This window comes from Emydura macquarii, unplaced genomic scaffold, assembly GCF_026122565.2.
Source record: "Emydura macquarii macquarii isolate MOO-44397 ecotype Brisbane River unplaced genomic scaffold, CSIRO-AGI_Emac_v2 contig_2676, whole genome shotgun sequence".
Taxonomy (NCBI): Eukaryota; Metazoa; Chordata; order Testudines; family Chelidae; genus Emydura; species Emydura macquarii.
Window position 1 is genome coordinate 1,591,998 of NW_027132813.1, and position 20,676 is coordinate 1,612,673.

At 46.2% G+C, this 20,676-nt stretch overlaps 1 protein-coding gene across 1 annotated transcript in view; it reads right to left on the reverse strand.

Annotated features, from left to right (window-relative positions):
* MDGA1 (MAM domain containing glycosylphosphatidylinositol anchor 1) overlaps positions 1-20,676 on the reverse strand; it is a 210,061-nt gene that overhangs the window by 58,197 nt on the left and 131,188 nt on the right. The window contains 1 exon segment of the mRNA XM_067565371.1: positions 16,318-16,469. Coding sequence (XP_067421472.1) covers positions 16,318-16,469 — 152 coding nt within the window.

Here is a 20,676-nt window from a genome sequence, read left to right on the forward strand (position 1 = left end):
TCTTACAACAACGAAATGGCGTTCCCAGCCAACACTAGCAGCCCTGCAACAACAACTCCGTTTGTGTGCAGCACGGCACTTCTGAACAACCTTGACAAAACACGCAGGAGTGCATTCAGCCTAGCAGTCATAAGCAACTCTACAAGTCAGTGAATGCACCCCAATAGTCTTGCGCAGCTTTGTAATAACAGACACCACAAGCAACCCTACAATAACAAATCAGCATTTGCATGGATCCAGGATTCATGAGCAACCCTACACGATCAAACCAGGGTGGGCACCAATACAATGAGACATGCAACCCTACAATAACATGTCTGGCCCAGGGCTTGTGAGCCACCCTGCAGCAGAGTACGCAGCCTCACAGACAACCTTCTATTCACAAACCAGCAGTGTGTGTGTGGCAGAGGAGAAGCAAGCAGTAAGGAAACCAGTTTCAGTCCCAAGCCTTAGAGGGATTATCACAAACAACGAGAGAAAAAAAAAAAGTATATTGAAATTTTGCAGAATACACGACAAGCGGATTAGAGCAAAGGGACACAGACAACCATGAGTATCATGATTCCCAGAGTCATTACTCATTCCTGCCACTCTCTGTCTTTAGTGTTCCCAGCTGCCCGCTGTGTCTCAGCTTGGAGCGTGAGCACTGGCGCTGGTCTCCTATATCTCTTCTCACAACTCTTTACCTCGCCTCTGTTCTTTAAATCATTCTAATTCTTCTGAATGTTCCTTCATAGAGAGCATATGAGGAGAGGGGTGGCTGTGCACACAGACTCCATGATCATCAGCTAAGCACAGAGCCAGGGCATTGGGAAAAGAACTCCCAACTCCCATCACACAGGCTTCCGTGTAGGGAGCAGATGAAGAGAAGATAGATACGCAAAGCCGCAGGCACACAAACACCATTCAGTCTCTCTCCCTCTCACACACACACACACAGTCACACACACACACACACACTCTCTCTCTCTCTCTCTCTCTCTCTCTCTCTCACACACACAGTCTCACACACACACATAGTCACACACACACACACAGTCACACACACACACAGGTGTAGACAAATAGATGGCCAGGCACACACACAGTTGTGTGTGATGTGTTAAGCTGCCCACCTCTCCTCACTGGATTGTTAGGACCAGCAGCCTTTGGAGCTGCCCCTCGCAGGAGAAGTTAGGAGTAGGGAGCTGGCCTCGCCTGAGCTGATCTCCACAGAGCATAGACAGACATAAGTGATAGCAGAGCTGAGAGGCCTGGAATTCCTCCTGCCTGCTGGGGAACAGGCTTCTCAAAAGGGACTTGAAAAAGCATCAGGAACAGAGCTGAGTCAATAACATCCAGCAGCCAGCCCTGCCTCTGGGATGGCCTCTTTGCAACAGCAGCCATTTCAGAAGTGCTTCAAACGCAACAACACTGCCAACAACAGTACGGTTTGCCTCTTCCGCATGCCCACGAGCACTGCACAGCCTTGGCCAAGCAGCCCATTTGCATCCAGGAGTAGCCATGCTGGGGCAGGGGCTGAAAACAAGGCGATGGCAGTAAAGTGGGACTTTTACTCTGAAAGACAGCACACACCAGGCTATGGAACAGCCTCTCATTCCACGTTCAGCACGAGAAGAGCCTGAGAAGGACCCATTATATCAAGTGAACTTCTTCCCGTGGCCTGTCATCTCACAGGCATTCCCACAAACCTTTCCTTTGGCTGCGGGTTTAACAGAACAAGTGCTAACTCAGACAAACCCCGAGTTCCAAGCGGTTCCCCATACATAATACCAACAACTGCATCATGGCCTTCTACAAGATGGAATCAGACCCACCCAGCTGTGCGTCATCAGCCCTCTGCTGCTAACAGTTGATGGAGATTCTCCTTTGGCTTGTGGTAGAGGCCTATGTTTTGGGATGTGGAGGATGCAAGCTCCCTTATTAATCACATTTATTAGAGTAATGGCTAGGAACCAATGAAGAACAGGGCTTCATTGTGCAAGGTACTGTACAAACATGAAGTAGAATGTCCATGCCCTGAAGTTCTATTCCAGCTGCTGCAGCGAACCTGCAAGAAGTTCTGCAGAGGTAACTGTGAAGCTCCCAGTTGGTCATGGCTTTGTTAAAATTAAAATAAGGAATTTGTATAGCTTTGCATCTACAAAGACTCGTTCACACTAAATAAGCCTTAACATTCTTTATGACAAGGGCAAACGTCCACATTTGCTAGATGGGGAAACTGAAGCACAGAGTGGATAAGTGATTTGCCTACAACCACATACAGAGTTTAAGTGATTATGGGCCATACCATTAATAAGCAGTAATAGTGTGCCAGCCACTCTCCAGACATTCAGGAGATGGTCCCTGCCACAGCAGCTCACAGTTTGAGCACTGACAGAGAGGTAGACTAGAGGTTAAGAAAAGGGAAATGACAAATATGGATTTTTCTATATAAGTCAACTAGATTCATTGTAGGCAGCACAGCAAAAGTGGGATTTTAAGGGACTTAAGCAAAGACAGGTTAGGGGCTTTGCTGAGGAGTTCAGAGGTTGTATCATGCACAAGGGGCCATGTGGAAAAAGACACAGAGGCAACTGTGCAAGAAACCTACCAGCAGGCTGGTGAAGACAGGAATGCTGGTGGGGTAGAGGGATGAGAAGATATGTATTTGGGGCAGAGTTCTGTAGAACGTTGAAGGTGAGAACAAGCAGCTTAAATATGTTGTGATAGCAGATGGGGAGCCAGTGTAGGATACAAAGAGTGAAGTGACACGATCACATGGATGGGCAAGGAAGAGGAGTTTTGACCACTGCATGCAGTATGGACTGACTTGTTAAAGAAGCCACATAGTGAATCAGTGGCAAAGCTGCGATTAGCCCAATTTTGCTCCAAATGGAGCCTTGATTCACCTGAAAGGCTCATGGATCTCAGAAAATGTTTTGACTGGAGATGGGAGCAAACCAAAACTGGACTGAAACGTCCACACAAGCCTACTGCATTAGTGGCACTGATGGACTTATGCTGCAGAGAGATTTGGTAGCCCCTGCCCCATTTATTCCACTCCGTAGAATCTGCAGAGTTTTCTAAGCAGTCACACAGGCAGTTCGCTCCTGTCAGGGCATCCTGCTGAAATCCATACGCTTCTGCAGTTCCCCTCCTCACTATCCAATGCCAAGCCTTCATCTCAGAGCAGAGCCAATATTAGACAGGATCAGGTCCAGAGAGTCTGGCGTTTCACTCGGCCTTGAGCCTGCAGTACAAGGGCTCATTTCGAAGCTGGTAGTGACTTTCACTTGATTCTGTTAAGGTCTCTCCCTTCAGCCAGTAAATTTAACCCTGGAGTGTCTTCTATTTTCCCTTCTTCTAGAGTTTGGATTCCAGAGCACTGAACAATAAAAAACAGGAACATGAGCACAAAGAGTGGAAACAGAACCAATGAGAGAGAGGCTGGTGGTGAATTAGCAGAAGGCTCAGACAAACTGGGAGGCCAGTTCAGAGAATTTTGGGGGACTCCTTCAGAATATGGACTTCAATATTTTCCACAGTGGTGCAAAATGTTGCAACAGCTCCCCTCCCAGACATACACAAGTGGATTTGGGTGCCTGTGTTTTTGCTTCTCTGTGACTTAAATTATTATGCCATGGGGTGGGGCTGCAGGAGAAAGTGGGCTTGTCGTCTAGAGCTTTGGCCCTATTTATTTTTAGGCAGATTTAAAAAAAAAAAGAATCCACTCCAGTCCAGCTCCTGTTCCCTGAACATTCAGAGAGGAAAAAAAACAAACAAACCCAAAAACACAGCCACATTCTGCAACAAAGAGTTTCCTTGTAGATTAGGAGGAAACCCACTTTCCTTGGCTGGTATCTGGCCATTTTGAAGCTCTGGAGATAGGTGGTTGGGTGATTCCATTTAGATATGAAATGGACAGCTGAGATGTTTCTCTGAGCTTTGGCCAAACCTCTTGTGTCTTGGGTTATTTCCTGCTCTCAGTCTTCGATGGACGTATATCAAGAGATGTTGTCCCAGGACTGGGGGATATTTCCCAACCGGTTTTGTTTCCATACCCCAACTGGATAAGCATGATTCTAATTATAGGCTTCCAGGGGAAATAATCATGCTCACAGATAAAAAATCTGCTTTGCACAGACATGCACATGGTTGAATGAAAAATTCATGTCTTGATGTTTTATGAGCTCTTGCTCCAGTCAGATACAATGGTTCAACTGTTGCTGGGAAGTAAGGACAACATCCAAAGCAAATTCATTATTAAATCCAAATGAATAGTCCCGAAACATATTTCAGCTAATAGTGAATTATTATTAGGAGAGCTGTCCCCCTCCTGGGCTGAATGGAAAAGAAATTCCAGCCCCAAATGGAAAAGCCATTGCGATCTTCAGTTGGGCTGCAGGGGACGGCATGAGGCAGCTAAGGCAGGAGACAGTCTCTCTCCCGCTCTCTCACCCACACGATCAGCTGCCCATCCTCATTAGGTGCCAACAGCAGCAGTTTACAGCTTCCCAGAGAAGCCAAATTGGTGCTGTCATGAATTACTGTAACTGCTTGTTCCACACTCTTCAATGATGTCTTTCATTAGGGGCTGATGAGAAAGCAATATGTATTTTATTAACATATGTCCCCCATGTAAGAAGAACAGACCTAATCTTCACTTCATCAGGAAGAGAATCAAGTGAAATGCTCAGCCAAGCTAAGAGGATGCCCGGCAGCTGTCTGAGCCCTGGGCCTTAAAGAGGCTGCATCACACCACAGATCCTGAAGTGAAGGGGAGCCTTGGGCTGGGACAGAGGGTGGAAAGTGGTACCTGGCCAGGCAGCAGGATGGGAAGGGAAGGGAAGTCATGTGCTCCTGCTCCTTCCCTCCTTAAATTTAAATGAATTTAGTGCTAGTAAAAGCCAGGTTGTGAACCAAAGTTTGACTGAGACCTAGTGCAACCAAAACGTTGGTGCCCCCCAAAATATCCCCCCTCCCCACCACAGAAACACTTCCTTTCAAATTCATCCTCCTACCCCTGCGCTCCAACAGACTTCCTCCTCAGTTCCTCCTAAGCGCCATTATCATTCCCTCTCCATCCCTCAGGGGCACAGGGCCCTGCTATTTGGGCTGCGGCCTCTCAAACCACAGGGCCAAGATCTCAAGATCCTGACTTAATCTGCCCATGCTGGGAGGAGTCTGAATTAACACCACACAGCCTGAAGTTCTCTCTTTATCCCCAGCCCAGGCAGAGCCTGGGCCAGGGACAATGCTGCACCAACATGCCTCACTCCTGCCAAGGAGACACAACATCTAGGAGTGAGAGGAATGCCACCACCGTGGCCTGTTTGCTTGACTTCTTTTAGGGTTGCCACCCATCCAGTTTTCACCTGGACAATCTGGGTTTTGGCTTGTGTGTCTGGGTGCATTTGACAAGTCTGAGGTTTTTTTTTATCCGTGGCAACCCTAAGTGGAAGGAAGGAGGCAGCGCAGCCAATGGGGCCAAGCTGCTCGTGCGGCTCATAGCGGCATGTGGCATGCAGGGGTAGGGTCTTGGGGGGGAAGAGGTGGAGCAAGGGCAGGGCCTTGGGGGAAGGGGAGGGACAGGGGCTTAGGGGTCCAGTTACCAACCACAAGAAAGGTGGCAACTTAACCTGCCTGCTAATGACAGAACCCATCGTGGTAGGGTTGGCAAGGAGGCAGTTTTATTTTAAAACAAAATAAAGTACAGAACTGTTCATTATTGGGGTGGAGCGGCCCTTAAATGGGACCCCTGGCAACCTGCCTGACACACCACCCCCTGCATAACAAAAATCACATACCCAAGTGAATACTACAGCAGCAGGGCACAATGGCAAATGGCTAGGAGGCCAAGGGCCACCCCTAATTTGACTGCAACTGCCCCCACCTTTAGTACAAAGGGAAAATACAGAGTCGAGCACAAAATCCTTCTCGTTCCAAGCCACCTGTGCAATTGGCTCAAGATGGAGCTTTGCATGCTGGGACTGCTGTCCCCATGGGCCTAACCTGGGTGTTAAAGTTGAGTGGCCAGAGTCTAGAGATCACATTATTGAGCGCTGCGAGCCGCACTTTGCCAACCCCTGGTTTATAGAAGCTTTTAGTGTTTTGTTTGGTGGGGAAAGGTCATTGTATACAATCGCAAACTGTTACAGAAAGCAATTTGCAGCAGTGACTACAGGCCCGGCTCTGGGCTTCGGAAATCCAGCTACCCAGCTTGCAACCATTTCATAATCTAGCTCTAGAGGGGAGGGTTTTTGTTTTGTTTTCTTTTTGACAAGACAAAGTACTCTTCCAACAAATCACAGCCACATAATACGTTCTTCCCCAGGGCTCTCTCGGGCACAAAGGAAGCCCTTGCAGAGGGAAGCACCTCCACTGTGAGGAGTACACATCTGGCTGTTTGATACTTGCCCTTGGAGAGACTGCAAACCCTAACATGCATTCTCCTGGCTTTGGCTCTGGCTCCCCCCCAACCCTCACATCCACACCCAGCTTTCATGAATGAACAGGGGGAGAGAAAGAGAGAGAACAAAAGAAAAGAAAGCAAGCAGGGGGAGGAGAGGGCAAATATACATGAAAAAGACCAAGGAGGGAGGAGGGTGGGAGAGCAGAAGAGATAAGCTATTGAAAATAACTGAATAAAGTAAAAAAGGAAGCATTCCCAGGCAGTGTCACAGCCTTCTGACAGGGACTCTCAGAAAGACTGGGGCCCTGTCTACACTTACCTCCGAGATTCGGCGGCTGTCGACCGGAGTTACGCAAGCTACGCAAAAAACTTATGTAACTCCCATTGACTTCTGTGGTTCTCTTCTGCATGCTGTCTTCACTGCACTGCACTGACGGGAACCGCGTTCCCGTTGATGCAGCGCTACGCTACTTGTGGAGGTGGTCTTAATATGTCGATTTCTGGATCGACTGAGCGAGTCTTCACTGACCACTCAGTCGATCCAGAGAAATCGATCTGACGGCAGTGAATTTGCCGCCATCAGTGTAGACTTAGCTTCAGTAACTAGCATCTACTCCTTAAAGGCACCAAAGAGAGGGAGGATAAGAGATAGGCACGAAAGACTTTCTTGTTTTTATCTTTGATGCCTGGCTAGCATTTCTCGTCCTGTGCTCTGCTGGACAGGACAGGTAAGGTGGGGTGCAATCAACATTACTTGCACATTGGTAAGGCTGGCATAAGGAGGAAGTGGAGGTGCTCTTCTCTCTCCCCCGTGCTTTTCTGAATTTGCACTGAGCCAAAGCCCTAGCATGGTGAGAACATAAGAGCAGCCATACTAGGTCAGACCAATGGTCCATCTAGGCCAGGGTCTTGTCTTCTGACATCGGCCAATGCCAGGTGCTTCAGAGGGAATGAACAGAACAGGACAACCATCGAGTGATCCATCCCCTGTCATCCACTCCCAGCTTCTGGTAATTGGAGATGTTATGCTACTGGAGTTAAACATGTAGCCAATGCCTTGCAATTAGCAGTCATTGGAGGTTTTATGGCTCTTTTATAGAAGTTGAGGTGTTAGTTCCATTGTCCTAGTCAAACGCTGGTAATAACTCAAATTAGAGAAGAGCCAATTATGGAAAAAAATTGTCCATAATGGTTTGCATTAGAAAGTTAATCCACTTTCTGCTTTCTCTTGGACAATCAAGAACTTCAGTTTTACTAGCACAAATACTCATGAGAAGTGAATTTTAAGATCAAATGTTCATTGAAAAGTAAATTCTGAATTGCTGATTGGATTGTAAAGCTCACAAGTTACACTCTGGGTTGTGTAGATTAGTTATGGAAATCACCCAGTCAGAGGACAGGAAAACCACGTAACTAACCTGTGCAGCTCAAAATTGCCAGTGTTCTCAACTAAGCCCTTGCAAATGATCTGCAGACTAAGGATTACTGACTGTGTAAATTCCTGATTCACAGCCAATGAATAAATCTGACCATTTAATGATTGTTCATGAGCAATTTGCGGATAGAACAAGTCAAAATTAATCAAATTATTTGTTGTGAATCGTTTGCTGAACTCCTCCTGGGTGTGCTAAAAGGGAGTCTCTCTAGCAGAGCTGACAGATGCCATGCTGGTCTACTACGGAATTTACCTTCCCCTGGCCCATCCAATAGGAACCAAGCTGAGATGGTTTCAGCTGGGAGACACCGCTTACCTGAGCCTACAGGATTTTGCACTGAACTGGTCTCAGCTGGGAGTTTCCTCCCACTGGCTAAGCTTGCAGAAAGAATCACTCGGAGCCTCTTCCTGGCAGAGCCAGTTGGAACCGTAGTGCATGATCTAGCAAGCACCCTCCTGCCCCCATCGCTTGGTTGCAGTGAGCCAGCCTCTGGTGGGAGTCATCTCCCCTGGCCTCACTCTGCTGGACCCAAGTGGAAGCAATCCTTTGTGGATTTAGCTAGCACGGAAAGTGATCTGCATAGCATATGTATTTGAAACTGGAAGGGAGCTCCCTCCACTCCCCACCCCCAACATATACAACTAGTTTGGAGTCTTTCCACTATGTCGCTAGCCAGCCCTTCAGATCTAGCAGAGAAGCCCACAGGCTAGCAGCTGCCCTCACAAACACATCCCACCTGACCAACAGCCAGAGAGGAAAACAGAGGAGACTAAACACTTTGACTGCAGCTGTGCGCCCAATACAGCTCAGTGGCAGGAGCAGGTGGAGCATGATCCTGACTCCTCTATTACCAAAGATCAATGGGGATGCTGCTGCTTTTCCCCAGGCCTGACACAGCAATCTTATTTTGCTTCAGGAGGAGTCTGTCCATCATGCACGATTGATCTCTGCTTACAGTGCCCCTTTCATCAGGCACAGCTGTCACTCAATTCTACTGAACATCCCAAACCACGCTTCCTCTCAGACTGTAAAGATGCAGTCACCTCCTTCCTGCTTTTTTTCTACTTCATGGCTGCATGAACCAAGCTCTCCAAATCACTCGCACACCTAGATAGCAAGTGTGAAATAGATAGTGTAGGGTGACCAGACAGCAAGTGTGAAAAAACAGGGTGGGGTGGAGGTAATAGGCGCCCATATAAGAAAAAGCCCTGAATATCGGGACTGTCCCTATAAAATCGGTACATCTGGTCACCCTACACACACCTGCTATTTACACACCTCCAGTGACCTCTGCCTCATTAAGGGCTCTGTCCTGTACACCCTTACATATGCCAATAGCCTCAATAAAGAAGTGGCACCAGAAAGTGAAGCTGATCAGTCTAGTGTCACTATCAGAGAAAAAAGAAAATAAACTGCATCAATGGTGGAAAGTAAATTAGATCTGAGAACCTTCTGTGGGTGTTACTCAGCTGAAGTGTTACTTGTTGCAGGGGAAGACATTTTTGTAGCCAATGCAATTTTCCCTTTGACAATGTGTCCTATTATAGCAGCACTTATAAGCAGATACCTGCCTGGTAGCCAGGTAAGGCAAAAAGGAAGTTGATAAAAAAAAACCCTTTCCAAGGTCATATGCCATCCCAAGATGGAAAGATCATCTCAATATGAGAAGTCTTTGTGAAACTCAGTCTTGTGCCTGTACTTGGCACTTTGTGGCCCAGGTAACTGTGGTTCCCAATCCTCACAACAGCTATATCGGCAAGTGAGGTACTGCATGAGCAAGCTGATGAAACAGACTCTCTCATTCTTGCTTGTTGGAGCTGTTCCACTTTGTATAAATGAATATTCATTGTACGTGACAGAGGTCTAACTCTATAGCCCAGTGGTTAAGGCACTCAGCTGGGATGTGGGAGGAGACGCAAGTTAATGTCCTGGCTCTCCTGATTCAGAGCAGGAGTTTGAATCTGGGACTCCCATATCCCAGGTGATCATTAGCTATTCTGGGACTGGTCTGGGTCTCTCTCTCTGGTTTTGACCAGAAAGTCTATCTTGGATCGGCGACATCTAGATGAAAATTCTGTTGAAACAAACATATTACAGACATGTATCCGTTTTGCTGGGAAATTGTTTCATTGAAAAATGTTTTGATCAGCTCTAGAAAATGACATCCTGATCTCACAAAGCAATGAATCTATGCCCTGAGCTGTGATTTCCTCATTTTCATGCATAACTACAATTACTGGTCCCAAAGAGTACGTCTGCACTGCAGTGACAGGTGAGACTGCAGCACGTCTAGACATACCCGAGCTAGCTTTGATCTAGCTAGCTCGAACAACGGCAGTGAAGCCAAAGCAGTAGCAAGGGCTGTATAAGCCCATCTGGGACCAAGGGCCTCAAGCGGCTAGCCCATGCTGCCGCAGCTTCAGCGCTAATTGTTACTGGAGCTAGCTGGATCAAAGCTAGCTCAAGTGTGTTTACACGTGCTTCAGTCATATCTCTGATTGCAGTGTAGACACACCAGAAGCTATGCAGCCTCTCGGTGTGTGACTTAACCAACTCTGAAAGTAATTCTACAGGCAGACTACCCATTGCGGGCCATCTCCATCCTGTGTGCAACAATAAGTCAGGAATGAATTAAGCTTTGTGCAGAATAGTATTTTCCTTTACTTGTGCCACTGTAAATTTACCAGCCATTGGTAAATCTTCTGACCTCTTGTTCTAACATTAGAGGATAGTGTTAGACAAAAGGGACTGATCAGTTATTACTAAATTCTACTTAAATTTAAGAACTTCAGCTAGGTTCCTCTGACTCTGCTCCATTCCAGGCTAACTCCGGCAGTGTTTCCTGAGATGAAAATCCCGCCAGACAGCAGTGTATGGGAAAGCAGAAATCTGGCCCTATATGTGCATGAGTAATGAAACTCGGGATAATTATGTTATGGACATAGGCCTATCATCACAGCCCCATGTGGTGTCGTTTCCTTGGTGATGATCATGGTGTTGCCTAGACAGCATGTAATCCCCAGGAGCTGGCAAAACATTAGCCCATTTGTTTGTAAAGCGAGTTCAGACACGAGTCCGTCTTAGGAGGAGTTTCGGTTTTGTAGCCACAAGGTAAAACCCCCCTGCGACATCTCTGTACCACTTCCAGAGCAGTTTCATCTGAAGCAGCAGCCGCCATGCTAGGAGAATGGAAGGGGTTTGGTTCATCTCCCAGCATAAGGGGCCGAACACTAGGCAAGACCAGAGTGTGTTTTCACCGGTTCATAACCCTTCCTAAATCATCAGCTTTGAACTGATCACAGGTTTATCATTGCTCGTGAGGGCTGGGCTGGGCACATTGCTTTGTTATTGTAGGGTTGTTTGTACCTGCTGGGATGCACACATTAATTGGCTAGTGCAGGGACATTTATGAGCACAAGGACAGGCACACAAGTTTGTTAGGGTTAGGCTGCTTACCAGCACAGGGTTGAGTACATACACTAGCTTGTCACTCTAAGGTTGCTCCTGAATGGGGAAATACAGACATTGGTGTTTTATTACAGGCTGGCTTGTGTACACTCTCTCTTAAAACGAAAGAAAACAGCATGGAGGGCTGGTGACACCTCCCTCTGGTCAACCAGATGGAGGAACTAGAGAGCAAAGGTAAGGCATCCCCTCCAGCCCCTCTCCTGCCTGCCCCTGGGGGGCCTTTTGGCTTTCTGCACTAACGAGACAAGCAACATCTAAACTGACACTAATAGAGTAGGGTTGGAGGAGCGATAACACATATTAGAGGCAGAACATTTTACGGCACAGGGACCTCAGCATAAAAAACCGCCTGCTGCGCCACAATGGCCATCAGCAGAGTTAACCTTCCACTCTAATCTCAATCATTAAATCCCTGCTAACGCTCTTGCCCTGTGTATGGCCCAGCAACTCTGTTATCTGTCACCTCCAATGTGGTGAGCCTGGCTCCCCATCGCCTTAGCCCTCATTAACACCCTCTGGCTGGCTGATGAGGTGAGCAGCAACCGGCTTCCAAGCCCAGATCAGTTTTGTGGACAGCAGAGGATGTTTATCAAATGCAGAGAGGCTGAAAGCCCCGACAAAGAGTCTCTCTCTCCCCCTCCAATTACTCTGATGTTGCACAGGGCTCGTCTCATTAAAGACATGCTGGGCTCCCTGGCAGGAATTAATCAGAGATGGCCACATGGTTAGCTAATTTAGCAAGTGGGTCCAAGATGGGAGCCCTCTCTGGAGTTAATGGGGAAGAAAGCAGTCTACACTGCAGATGGTTGGCTTGTGCAGGTTACTGAGGAACACTTTGCCAGGAAAACCTGAGTCTATACCAATCAGAGGAATGGCAGGAATGTGTTAAAAGGGCCCGGTTTTGGGCTGAGGCCAGGCATCAGAATTTAAGGAGGAAACGGTAGCCTCAGGTCTCCTTGAGGAGCAGAGCAAAGATTAAACGTTCCTTCTGCACCGATACCTTCTCCTGCCTCTTTTTTTTTCCTCTAGGCTCCAGGTCACATATAGGTTCCATCTCATTAAGTGCACAGTAATTCTGCCACTGTCCCCCGTAACCGTAACCACCAGTTCAGCTCAGATCCTTCCTCCAGGATGCGACCGGCATACAATATTAGAAGGCTTTTCATTTCACTTTAATGTTAGAGCAGAGCTCTGGGAAGGCATAAAACACACACAGAGAAACAAGCAACTTAAAGATTTTTTGTAATTGTTAAGCCAGGGTTTGATTTGAGTGGGCTGCTCTGAATCCCCAAGCGATGAAGGAGGTTTTCAGACCGCGCCTGGTTTCTTTCCATGCTATAGGAACATATCTATCTATGCTTGGAAGAAAAATATCCCTAAGCCTCACAATCTGCCCACACAGTCAAGGCAGCTGTGGTTGCAACTCCCTAGATTTCCTAAGCAGCATCAACCCTGGTCAGTGCTCGGATGGGATACCTCCCGGAACAAGAAATAAAAGAGAATCCTCAGACTGAAAACACTGCAGGGCTTTGGAGCAGCCCCATTCTTTGGTGCAGAATGAGTTTCCCTCCAAAGCAATAATGAAGCCAGTGCTGCTGCATGGTGCAATTGATTGGCTGCTGGAGGTCGTCATTTGGGTGAGAGAGAAAATTGAGGCTTTTCAAGAGGCTTGGACTGTTACGGCCTGGGCTGTACCTGGGCAGTAGCTCCAAGCTACTTTTTTAAGTTTAGGTTAATTTGTATTCAACTGAAACTGGTTTGTCTGTCATTATAGCCAGCAGCAGCCGCGCCTTGAACAATCAAATCCTATCTGAAAATGCACAGGCCTCCTCATTGAGAGTCCCTATGTGGGAAACACTACATCTCTTAAGTACCCAATTCCCTTCCATTGCAGCTTCATCACCCTGGAATACACAGCCCCATCTAACGCAACAGTCCGTCCAAAGCTGCTGAGCAGGAAGAGACAGAAGACTAGGAGCCACTTTGCCAGTCGATCACTAAGCAACACTTCTACTCCCCCCCTACTCTTACACAGTTTTCAACAGCGGCAGTAGGCAGTTTCAGTTCAAGGGGTCCCCAGTGTCCTGCAGAGCATGCAGCTGTGTAGGGATCTTTGCATTATATACACCAAGAGCCCTTAAACCACACTGAGAGTGAAATGAGACACAGCAAAGATGATTACACTTACCGTGCGTGCCTCCTGTAATTCCAGCTCAGCAAGAGGTAGTCATCACTTGACTGCCCCTCACCAGTCAGCACCCAAGAATCTCCTCTCTTCACTCGGATGTGTTCCTGGTGTGTCATGATGCGAAGGAAGGAATTCTGATGGGCCAGTGAATCTGGGCAGCTACCCCAGTGCTGAGGAATTGATGACTTCCAACTGGCTGGTACATCAGGAGCTTTCTAACACTGGGAATGGCTGGCTGATGGATACTTTTTTCCTAGACCTGAAGAAGAGCTCAGTGAAGCTCAAAAGCTTGTCTCTTTCACCAACCGAAGTGGGTCCAGTAAAAGATATTATCTCACCCACCTTGTCTCGTGTCCTGGGACCAACGCGGCAAATGTTTGATCAGAAGGGATATTTTCTCTGAGCAGAATGTTCCAACGCAATGGGGGTGGAGGGAAATCCTTGCTCACAGACTTCCCGTAATAGGACTTTCATTCCACCATTGGTAGCACCTCGAAGCTACTGCAGTATCCAGTGAGAAGAGTTCACAGATGGACAAACTCATCATTTACTCAGATAAATTCTCTTCCCTTAAGAGATCTTAAGATGAAAGCACTTTTTTCAGCTAAACTTTTCAGCATCTTTTGTGCTTTTCACAGTTGTATTCACTAGCATCCTCATGTTCTCCACTAGGAGAGGAACTCAGGGGATCAAATAACAAGACAAAAATGTACCCTGCCCTCCCATCATGCGGGGAAATAGAATGAGAAGTAAGGAGTTGAAGATGGCACCCCATAGTTACAGGCCTGAAAGAGAGGCGAGTGGTGTTGCAGTGACAAAGAATGGGAAGATGGAGTCGGTTTGGGAGGACAGATCAGAAGCTCCATTTTGGACATGTTGAGTGTTTGCTGATGGCTAGACATCCAGAGGAAAATGTCAGAGAGACAGGCTGAAACACATGGACTGGATAGAGAGAGAAGTCAGGTGCACAGAGAGAGATCTGAACGTCACCAGCATGAAAAAGATAGTTAAGAGCGTGAGAGTGGATGAGATCCCTCAGTAAGAAGGTGGAAAGTGAGAAGAGGAAAGGAAATGGCATCTGGGGAACCCCACAATGGAAAGCTGAGGAGGAACACGCACTGAGTGAGAATACTGATCAGCACTGTAAGAGGAGACCCAGATGAGGGCAGTATCATGGAAACTTTTTACCTTCCACTCTCCCTCTGCATGTGCTCAAGCACTGTCTGTAGTGGGGAACAAACTTTCTATTTTTTCCCCTTTTTCCCATACCTTATTCAGTGTGAAACATCCTCTGTGGGAGCTTTAGCATGTCACAGGAGCATGAGATTAATATACCTTAATATGGCCCCACTATACATCATACTGTACTGATGCAGCATTCAACCAATAATAAGTTTGTGCAATGTGTTTAGATTGCAAATGCAGGAAAATATTCATTATTAGAATTTAATGATGCCAAAAAAGAGAAATAATTCCAACAGTGATATATTGCGAGATGTAGACAAAGACAGTAGGACTGATTCTCATTTCACAAAGGCCTTTCTATCACTCCAGTAGTGTAAATGTCATTTTTCTCCACTTTAAGGCCCTTTTACAAAGGCGTAAAGGGGCTTCACTGTAAATGAGACTCAGATCTGAGACTACGTGTAATCACTTTAGACGGAGAGGAACCTGACAGAGGATGAAAAAGAATGAAAATCCTAAATTATTTCAGAGAGTTGCAAAGGTGGAAATGGCAATTCTGCTTACAATGAATCTCATTTTACAGTGAAGTTGTTCTGTGATAAAGTGACTTCATTATAAGATGCTCCTCTGTGTACTGTATTGTTGTTATTATTTGTTAAGCACTGACAATGTGCTCTGCGCTGTACGAGAAACAAATATAAAAAGTCCCTCCTCTGGAGAGCTCCCAATCAAACAGAGACATAAAGATGACACGCACTATATGACCCAAAGGAGGGAGGCACTTGGATTCTTTTTTAATTATTTTGTTTTGTATATACAGTAAATAATCTTTTAGTCCCAAATATCAAGCAAACAGATTAAGTACTAGGCTGCCCTCAGATCCCAAGAACCAGCAATCTTAAAAACCTTTGAATTGCGTAACACTGGAGAGATTTGGACACTGTGCCCCAAATAAGGGGGCAAAGCCTGGATGGAAGCGCCCTGTGATACTCTGTCAGCTTACCATGCTCTTGAAAGTGTCAAATTCCTTCTTGTCATCCTCTCTAGCCAGTGCCCTCTCCAATCTTTCCCTGATCCTCTCTGGCTCTCCACAATTTGTCTTCAGCCTGTACAGAACTGAAAACCTAAACCCCTGCTCCTTTTATAATTCCAATGACTTCATTACTGTGATTGTATGTATGTAACACAGACAGACCATGACTTTTCCCTGCAGTTCCAGCCTGGAGAGCTCTCCACTTTATTCCCTTTATTTCAATGAGTAAAGAGGCTGAAATTCCACTTGCTTGAGTTTCCAACCTATAAAATCTACAATCCTTTACTAACGACTGGGGGACCAGGGGAAGAAGGGGATGTGTTCATATTAAAACCTATTCAGATCCCAGATCATGAAAAGTCCAAGGAGCAGGCCTTTTAGCTCTCAGTCCTCCCCCACAACAGACTCTAAAACAAACACTGACCTGCACAATTGGCTTTTCTCTTCTATTGCTTGGGGAAAGAGTGGCCATACATTCAGTTTCTGACTATTCTGCTATGAGCAGCTCCCAATCTGCAGGTAGGATGTGAGGTAAGCGCCTCATGGTTCTCACTAAAAGGTTGTCTTACCAAGTATAGGCATGGTGCTGGAGAAGAAAGATTAGAGCTCTTACCTGGCGGACATCCAGACGGTACTTGAGAATGGGATCCACAGCGTCAGGTTCCTTCTGTGTCCACTGCAAGACATAAGAGTAGTTCTTGGATTGCTTCTGGCTCTGGGTAGGGTTGGGAGTGTCGTAGTAAAACTCTGGGTGGTAAGCTTTTGCTGGGAAAGAAAAAGAAAGAAGAGAAAGGGGATGGGTGGGGGGGATGGGAACTTAAGTCACGAAGTGAGGTGGCCGGGGTGGTGAGACTTAATTCCCCAACTCATCAGCCCAACTGTAGCTGAGGATGTTCTCTGGCACCCAGGGGCACAGGCGGGCATCATGCCAAACTCCTCATTTGCATTTTAAAATCCATTCAAACCGTATCTTTCTATGCTCTCATAGCCTATGTCTAACCTATGAGGGAGTGGGGAGAAGTAACAACCCAGTGACCCCAGCATACCATGACACTGCCTTCCTCTGCAGTATGGGGCACAGGTCACTTGCTGGTGGATTCTCTGTACCTTGATTTGAGGACTTCAATAACTATGTCATAGGTTAGGGGTCTATTATAGGAGTGGGTGGGTGAGGTTCTGTGGCCTGCATTGTGCAGGAGGTCAGACTAGATGATCACATTGGTCCTCTCTGACCCTTAAAGTCTATGAGTCTAAGGTGTCAATGGGTTTAGTTTTGTGGTTGAATTAGCTCTGATCTCCCTTCTGTTTGCAGTTTAGATCGAGGCAACAGCTTTAAACTGGTCTAGTAGCACCTGAGAGTTACAAACACCTCGTATGGAGTTTGTGTGGACAAAATGTTCTGGATGTTCTTTCAAAAGTTTTACAACTGAACGTTGACTTACTAAAGGTTTGAAACTTTACTGTGCAGAAGAAAAATGCTGCTTTCCCTTTTTTTCATACTTTACATTTTACACGGTACTGTAATGTATGTGCTTTTTTTCTTTTTCTTTTTTTTTTGTCTTGTCTCTGCTGCTGCCTAATCGTGTACTTCTGGTTCCAAATGAGGTTCCAAATATGGTTGACCGGTCAGTTTGTAATTCTGGTGTTTGTAAACAGAAGGATTTTCAATACTTTCTATGGGGCAGAAGCAGACCTCTGCCTCCACAGATAAGATGCAAAGTGATCTGACTTTGCTGTAGGAACTGGGTTGGGTAAAATAAGACCCAACCCAAAGCCTTTCCTTTCCTCCTGAACCCGCTTTGAAAATACATCCCCTTTGCTCTGTGCTCCTGGGTTTCTGGTGACAAGAATCACCAGAATACCAGAAGGAAAGCTGCTCTCCAGCCTTGAGGAGTTTGAATAGGATTCAGGGAAGCATCCAAACCTTCACATGCTTAATTGAATGGACTCCTGTGCCTTCTGATATTCATCCATCACTCGTGAGAGCTGCCCATCCTTGGACGCTGATCAAGGCACCAGAGCCAGAATCTGATTTTGGACACACACCTGTTAATCCATAGTTTCATGAATTCCAAGGCCAGAAAGGACCATTCTGGTCACCTACTCTGACCTCCTCCTGGATAGCACAGACCATGGAACTACCCCAAAATAATTTCTAGAGCAGATCTTTTAGAAAAAAAAATCCCATTGTGATTTTAAAATGGTCTTTGATGGAGACTCCACCATGACCCTTCTTAAGTTGATCCAAAGGTTAATTATTCTCACAGTTAAAAACATACCCCTTATTTCCCGTCTGAATTTGTCGAGCTTCGGCTTCCAGCCATTATATCATTAGCGGTCCCCAAACAGTGCGGTGTGCTTCCCTAAGGGAGCATGGAGGAACATTTGGAGGAAGGCGGTGGGGTCCAGGCCATCTCCCATGGCGGGGCAGGGAGGCAGTGCCTCTGAATCCTGCTCTGCCCTCCATTCCACTCTGGCCCCACCTCTGGCCCCAAACCCCGCTCCAGCCCCAACCTACATTCTTTGTTCCTAGATATATATAGTTACATTTAGCCATATTAAAACACATATTGTTTGCTTGCACCCAGTTTACCACACCGTTCCGCCTTTGTTATTTACCACTCCCCCATTTCTGTGTCATCTGCAAACTTTTTCAATGAGGGTTTTATGTTTTCTTCCAGGTCAATGATAAAAATATTCATAGAGTCACTGCACCCAGCTTAATGGAGTAGTTCTAGATTTACACGGTTGTGACTGAGATCAAAATCTGGCCCCAAGAGTGACATGGGGCAAGGCAAGAGATGAGCCTGAATCAGAACTTGCGGAGAGTCCAGCTGCAGATGAGAATTTCACAGACTGGGGCTATCTCTAGATAACATGACTGGCTGGAGTGGAGAGTAGCCATAAACTTAACTGTCCCCCCCTCACTGCCACAGCACACTCCTGTCACTTCAGCTGTTATTCTATGGAAGCATAATTGGGGTTGGAAGGATTTAGTGTTTGCTTTCTGTGAACTCTGATGGATAATATGAATGTTTATTTTCCAAGTCTTTTCTTCTTATTTTTATCGACTTAAATTTTTGCACCATCAAGAAGTTCAGAACCACCTCAGAGACTAATTGCTGCTTATCCAACTTGTATTGACTGTGGAAGTCAAGTTTCATAATGGATTCCAAAATAAAATCACAACTGATGATAATTACCATCTTGCATAACATTAATTCCTTGTTAATTGAGTCTGAGATGGAAGTGGCAGCGAATTAAAAAAAAAAAAAAAAAAAAAAAGAAGCCCTTTAATAAGGGCTACAGTATATCAGATACTTTTAAAACTTCCCATCCGGAAAGTGGAATTGTTGCTGCACTTTTTTTCAACTGTTTTTTGGTGAAAGGAGAAACAGACAATTACACATTCAGATCATATTTTTTGGATATATGTAAGTGAAGCTGGAGAGTGGATGAACCAGACCATAGGAGTGTGATGGCAACACTGCTAACCTATACAAGGTGTATGTGTATGGAGGGAGGGGGGTGAAAGCAAGGGTGGAAAGGGTGCGGGACAGCTTAAAAGTCACAATGTGCCTGTGAATAACTTGGTGACAAGCTAATTTCTTACCTGTGGAAGAAGCCAATACACACACAAACACACATCCATTTTAGGTACTTACATGGCCCCCATGACCATCGTATCTAAGCTCCTCACAATCTTTAATGAATCACAACACCCCTGTAATATAGGACAGTGCTATTATCCTCATTCTACAGATAGGAAACTGAAGCACAGAGAGGCTAAGTGATTTGCTCAGGGTTACACAGTAAGTCTGTGGCAGAGCAGGGAATAGACCCCAGGTGTTCCGAGACCCAGACTCATGCCCTAATTGCTGAGCTATCCTTCCTCTCAAATATATATATATGCTAAGAAAGAATTCAAAAGTGTCAGGCTGCTCTATGAGCTCAGAGGTTTTTCCTTGACCTGTAAATGTTTGGTTCATAAGAACAGGCAGAGAAATTTGGAATCCGAAAGCTAGCACTAGAGATCTGTGCCGTGGATCTTGAGAAAGGATAGAGCAGAAGGAACATTTGTCACATTCATCTCCTCTGGAAATGAACGTTGTTAGCTGCTAAGGAGAGCCTGTCTCACGGAACTCAGCACCACAAATTGAGAGGTCTGAAGGGACAGGAGAGGGGTTGCTGGTGAAGGGATGTAGTTGGTCAAATAGGATGTTCCAGAGGTGTGTCATGGGGAAAGACTAAGGCCATCATGATACCAGTGCCTGAGAAATGACTAAGCAAAAGGTGTGAAATAAAACAGACTCCACCAGTTTTCCAAACCAACCGCTCCATGCCACCGCCAGATACACTCTCTCTCTCTCTCTCTCTCTCTCAAGTCTTGTCTACAGGAATACTTAATCTGCAGCAAGATGGGGTGTTAAATTTACCTCTCTAGAAATTGGGGCCCAAGTCAAGCCTCAGATCAAGGGAAAAACAGCTTTAATGATCAGCAGAAGTGGTTCGATCTGACATGTAGTATTACCTCAGGCGCTGCTGCCCTTTTTTGCTGCCCATGGAGTTTGAAAGGATTTCACTCGCTACACATGCTGGATTTGCACAAATCCCAGCAGCAAATCCACTGAGTAACAGAATCTGTCCCTGCCTAGTTTTTCTCTAAGCAGATGTCACTGCACAAAGATCGGGAGAAACCAGAGGGACATGCACTGAAGGAATGGTATCGCTGTAAAAGAAGGGAGTGGAGGTCTTCAGGGGCTGGTGATGGGATGCTGAGTCTTGCAGGGCTGCTTGGTCAACTTTTGAAGCCAATTAAAGCTGTCTGTAGCTTAAAGCTGATACCATCAGACAGCTGATCAGTGGCCTACGTGCAATGAGTTTGGTGGGTCTCAGTCCTGTTCACTGAGAGCAAGTGTTCACACCACAAAACTGCACCCACTCAATTGGCACTAACTAGCCCCCTTCTAGG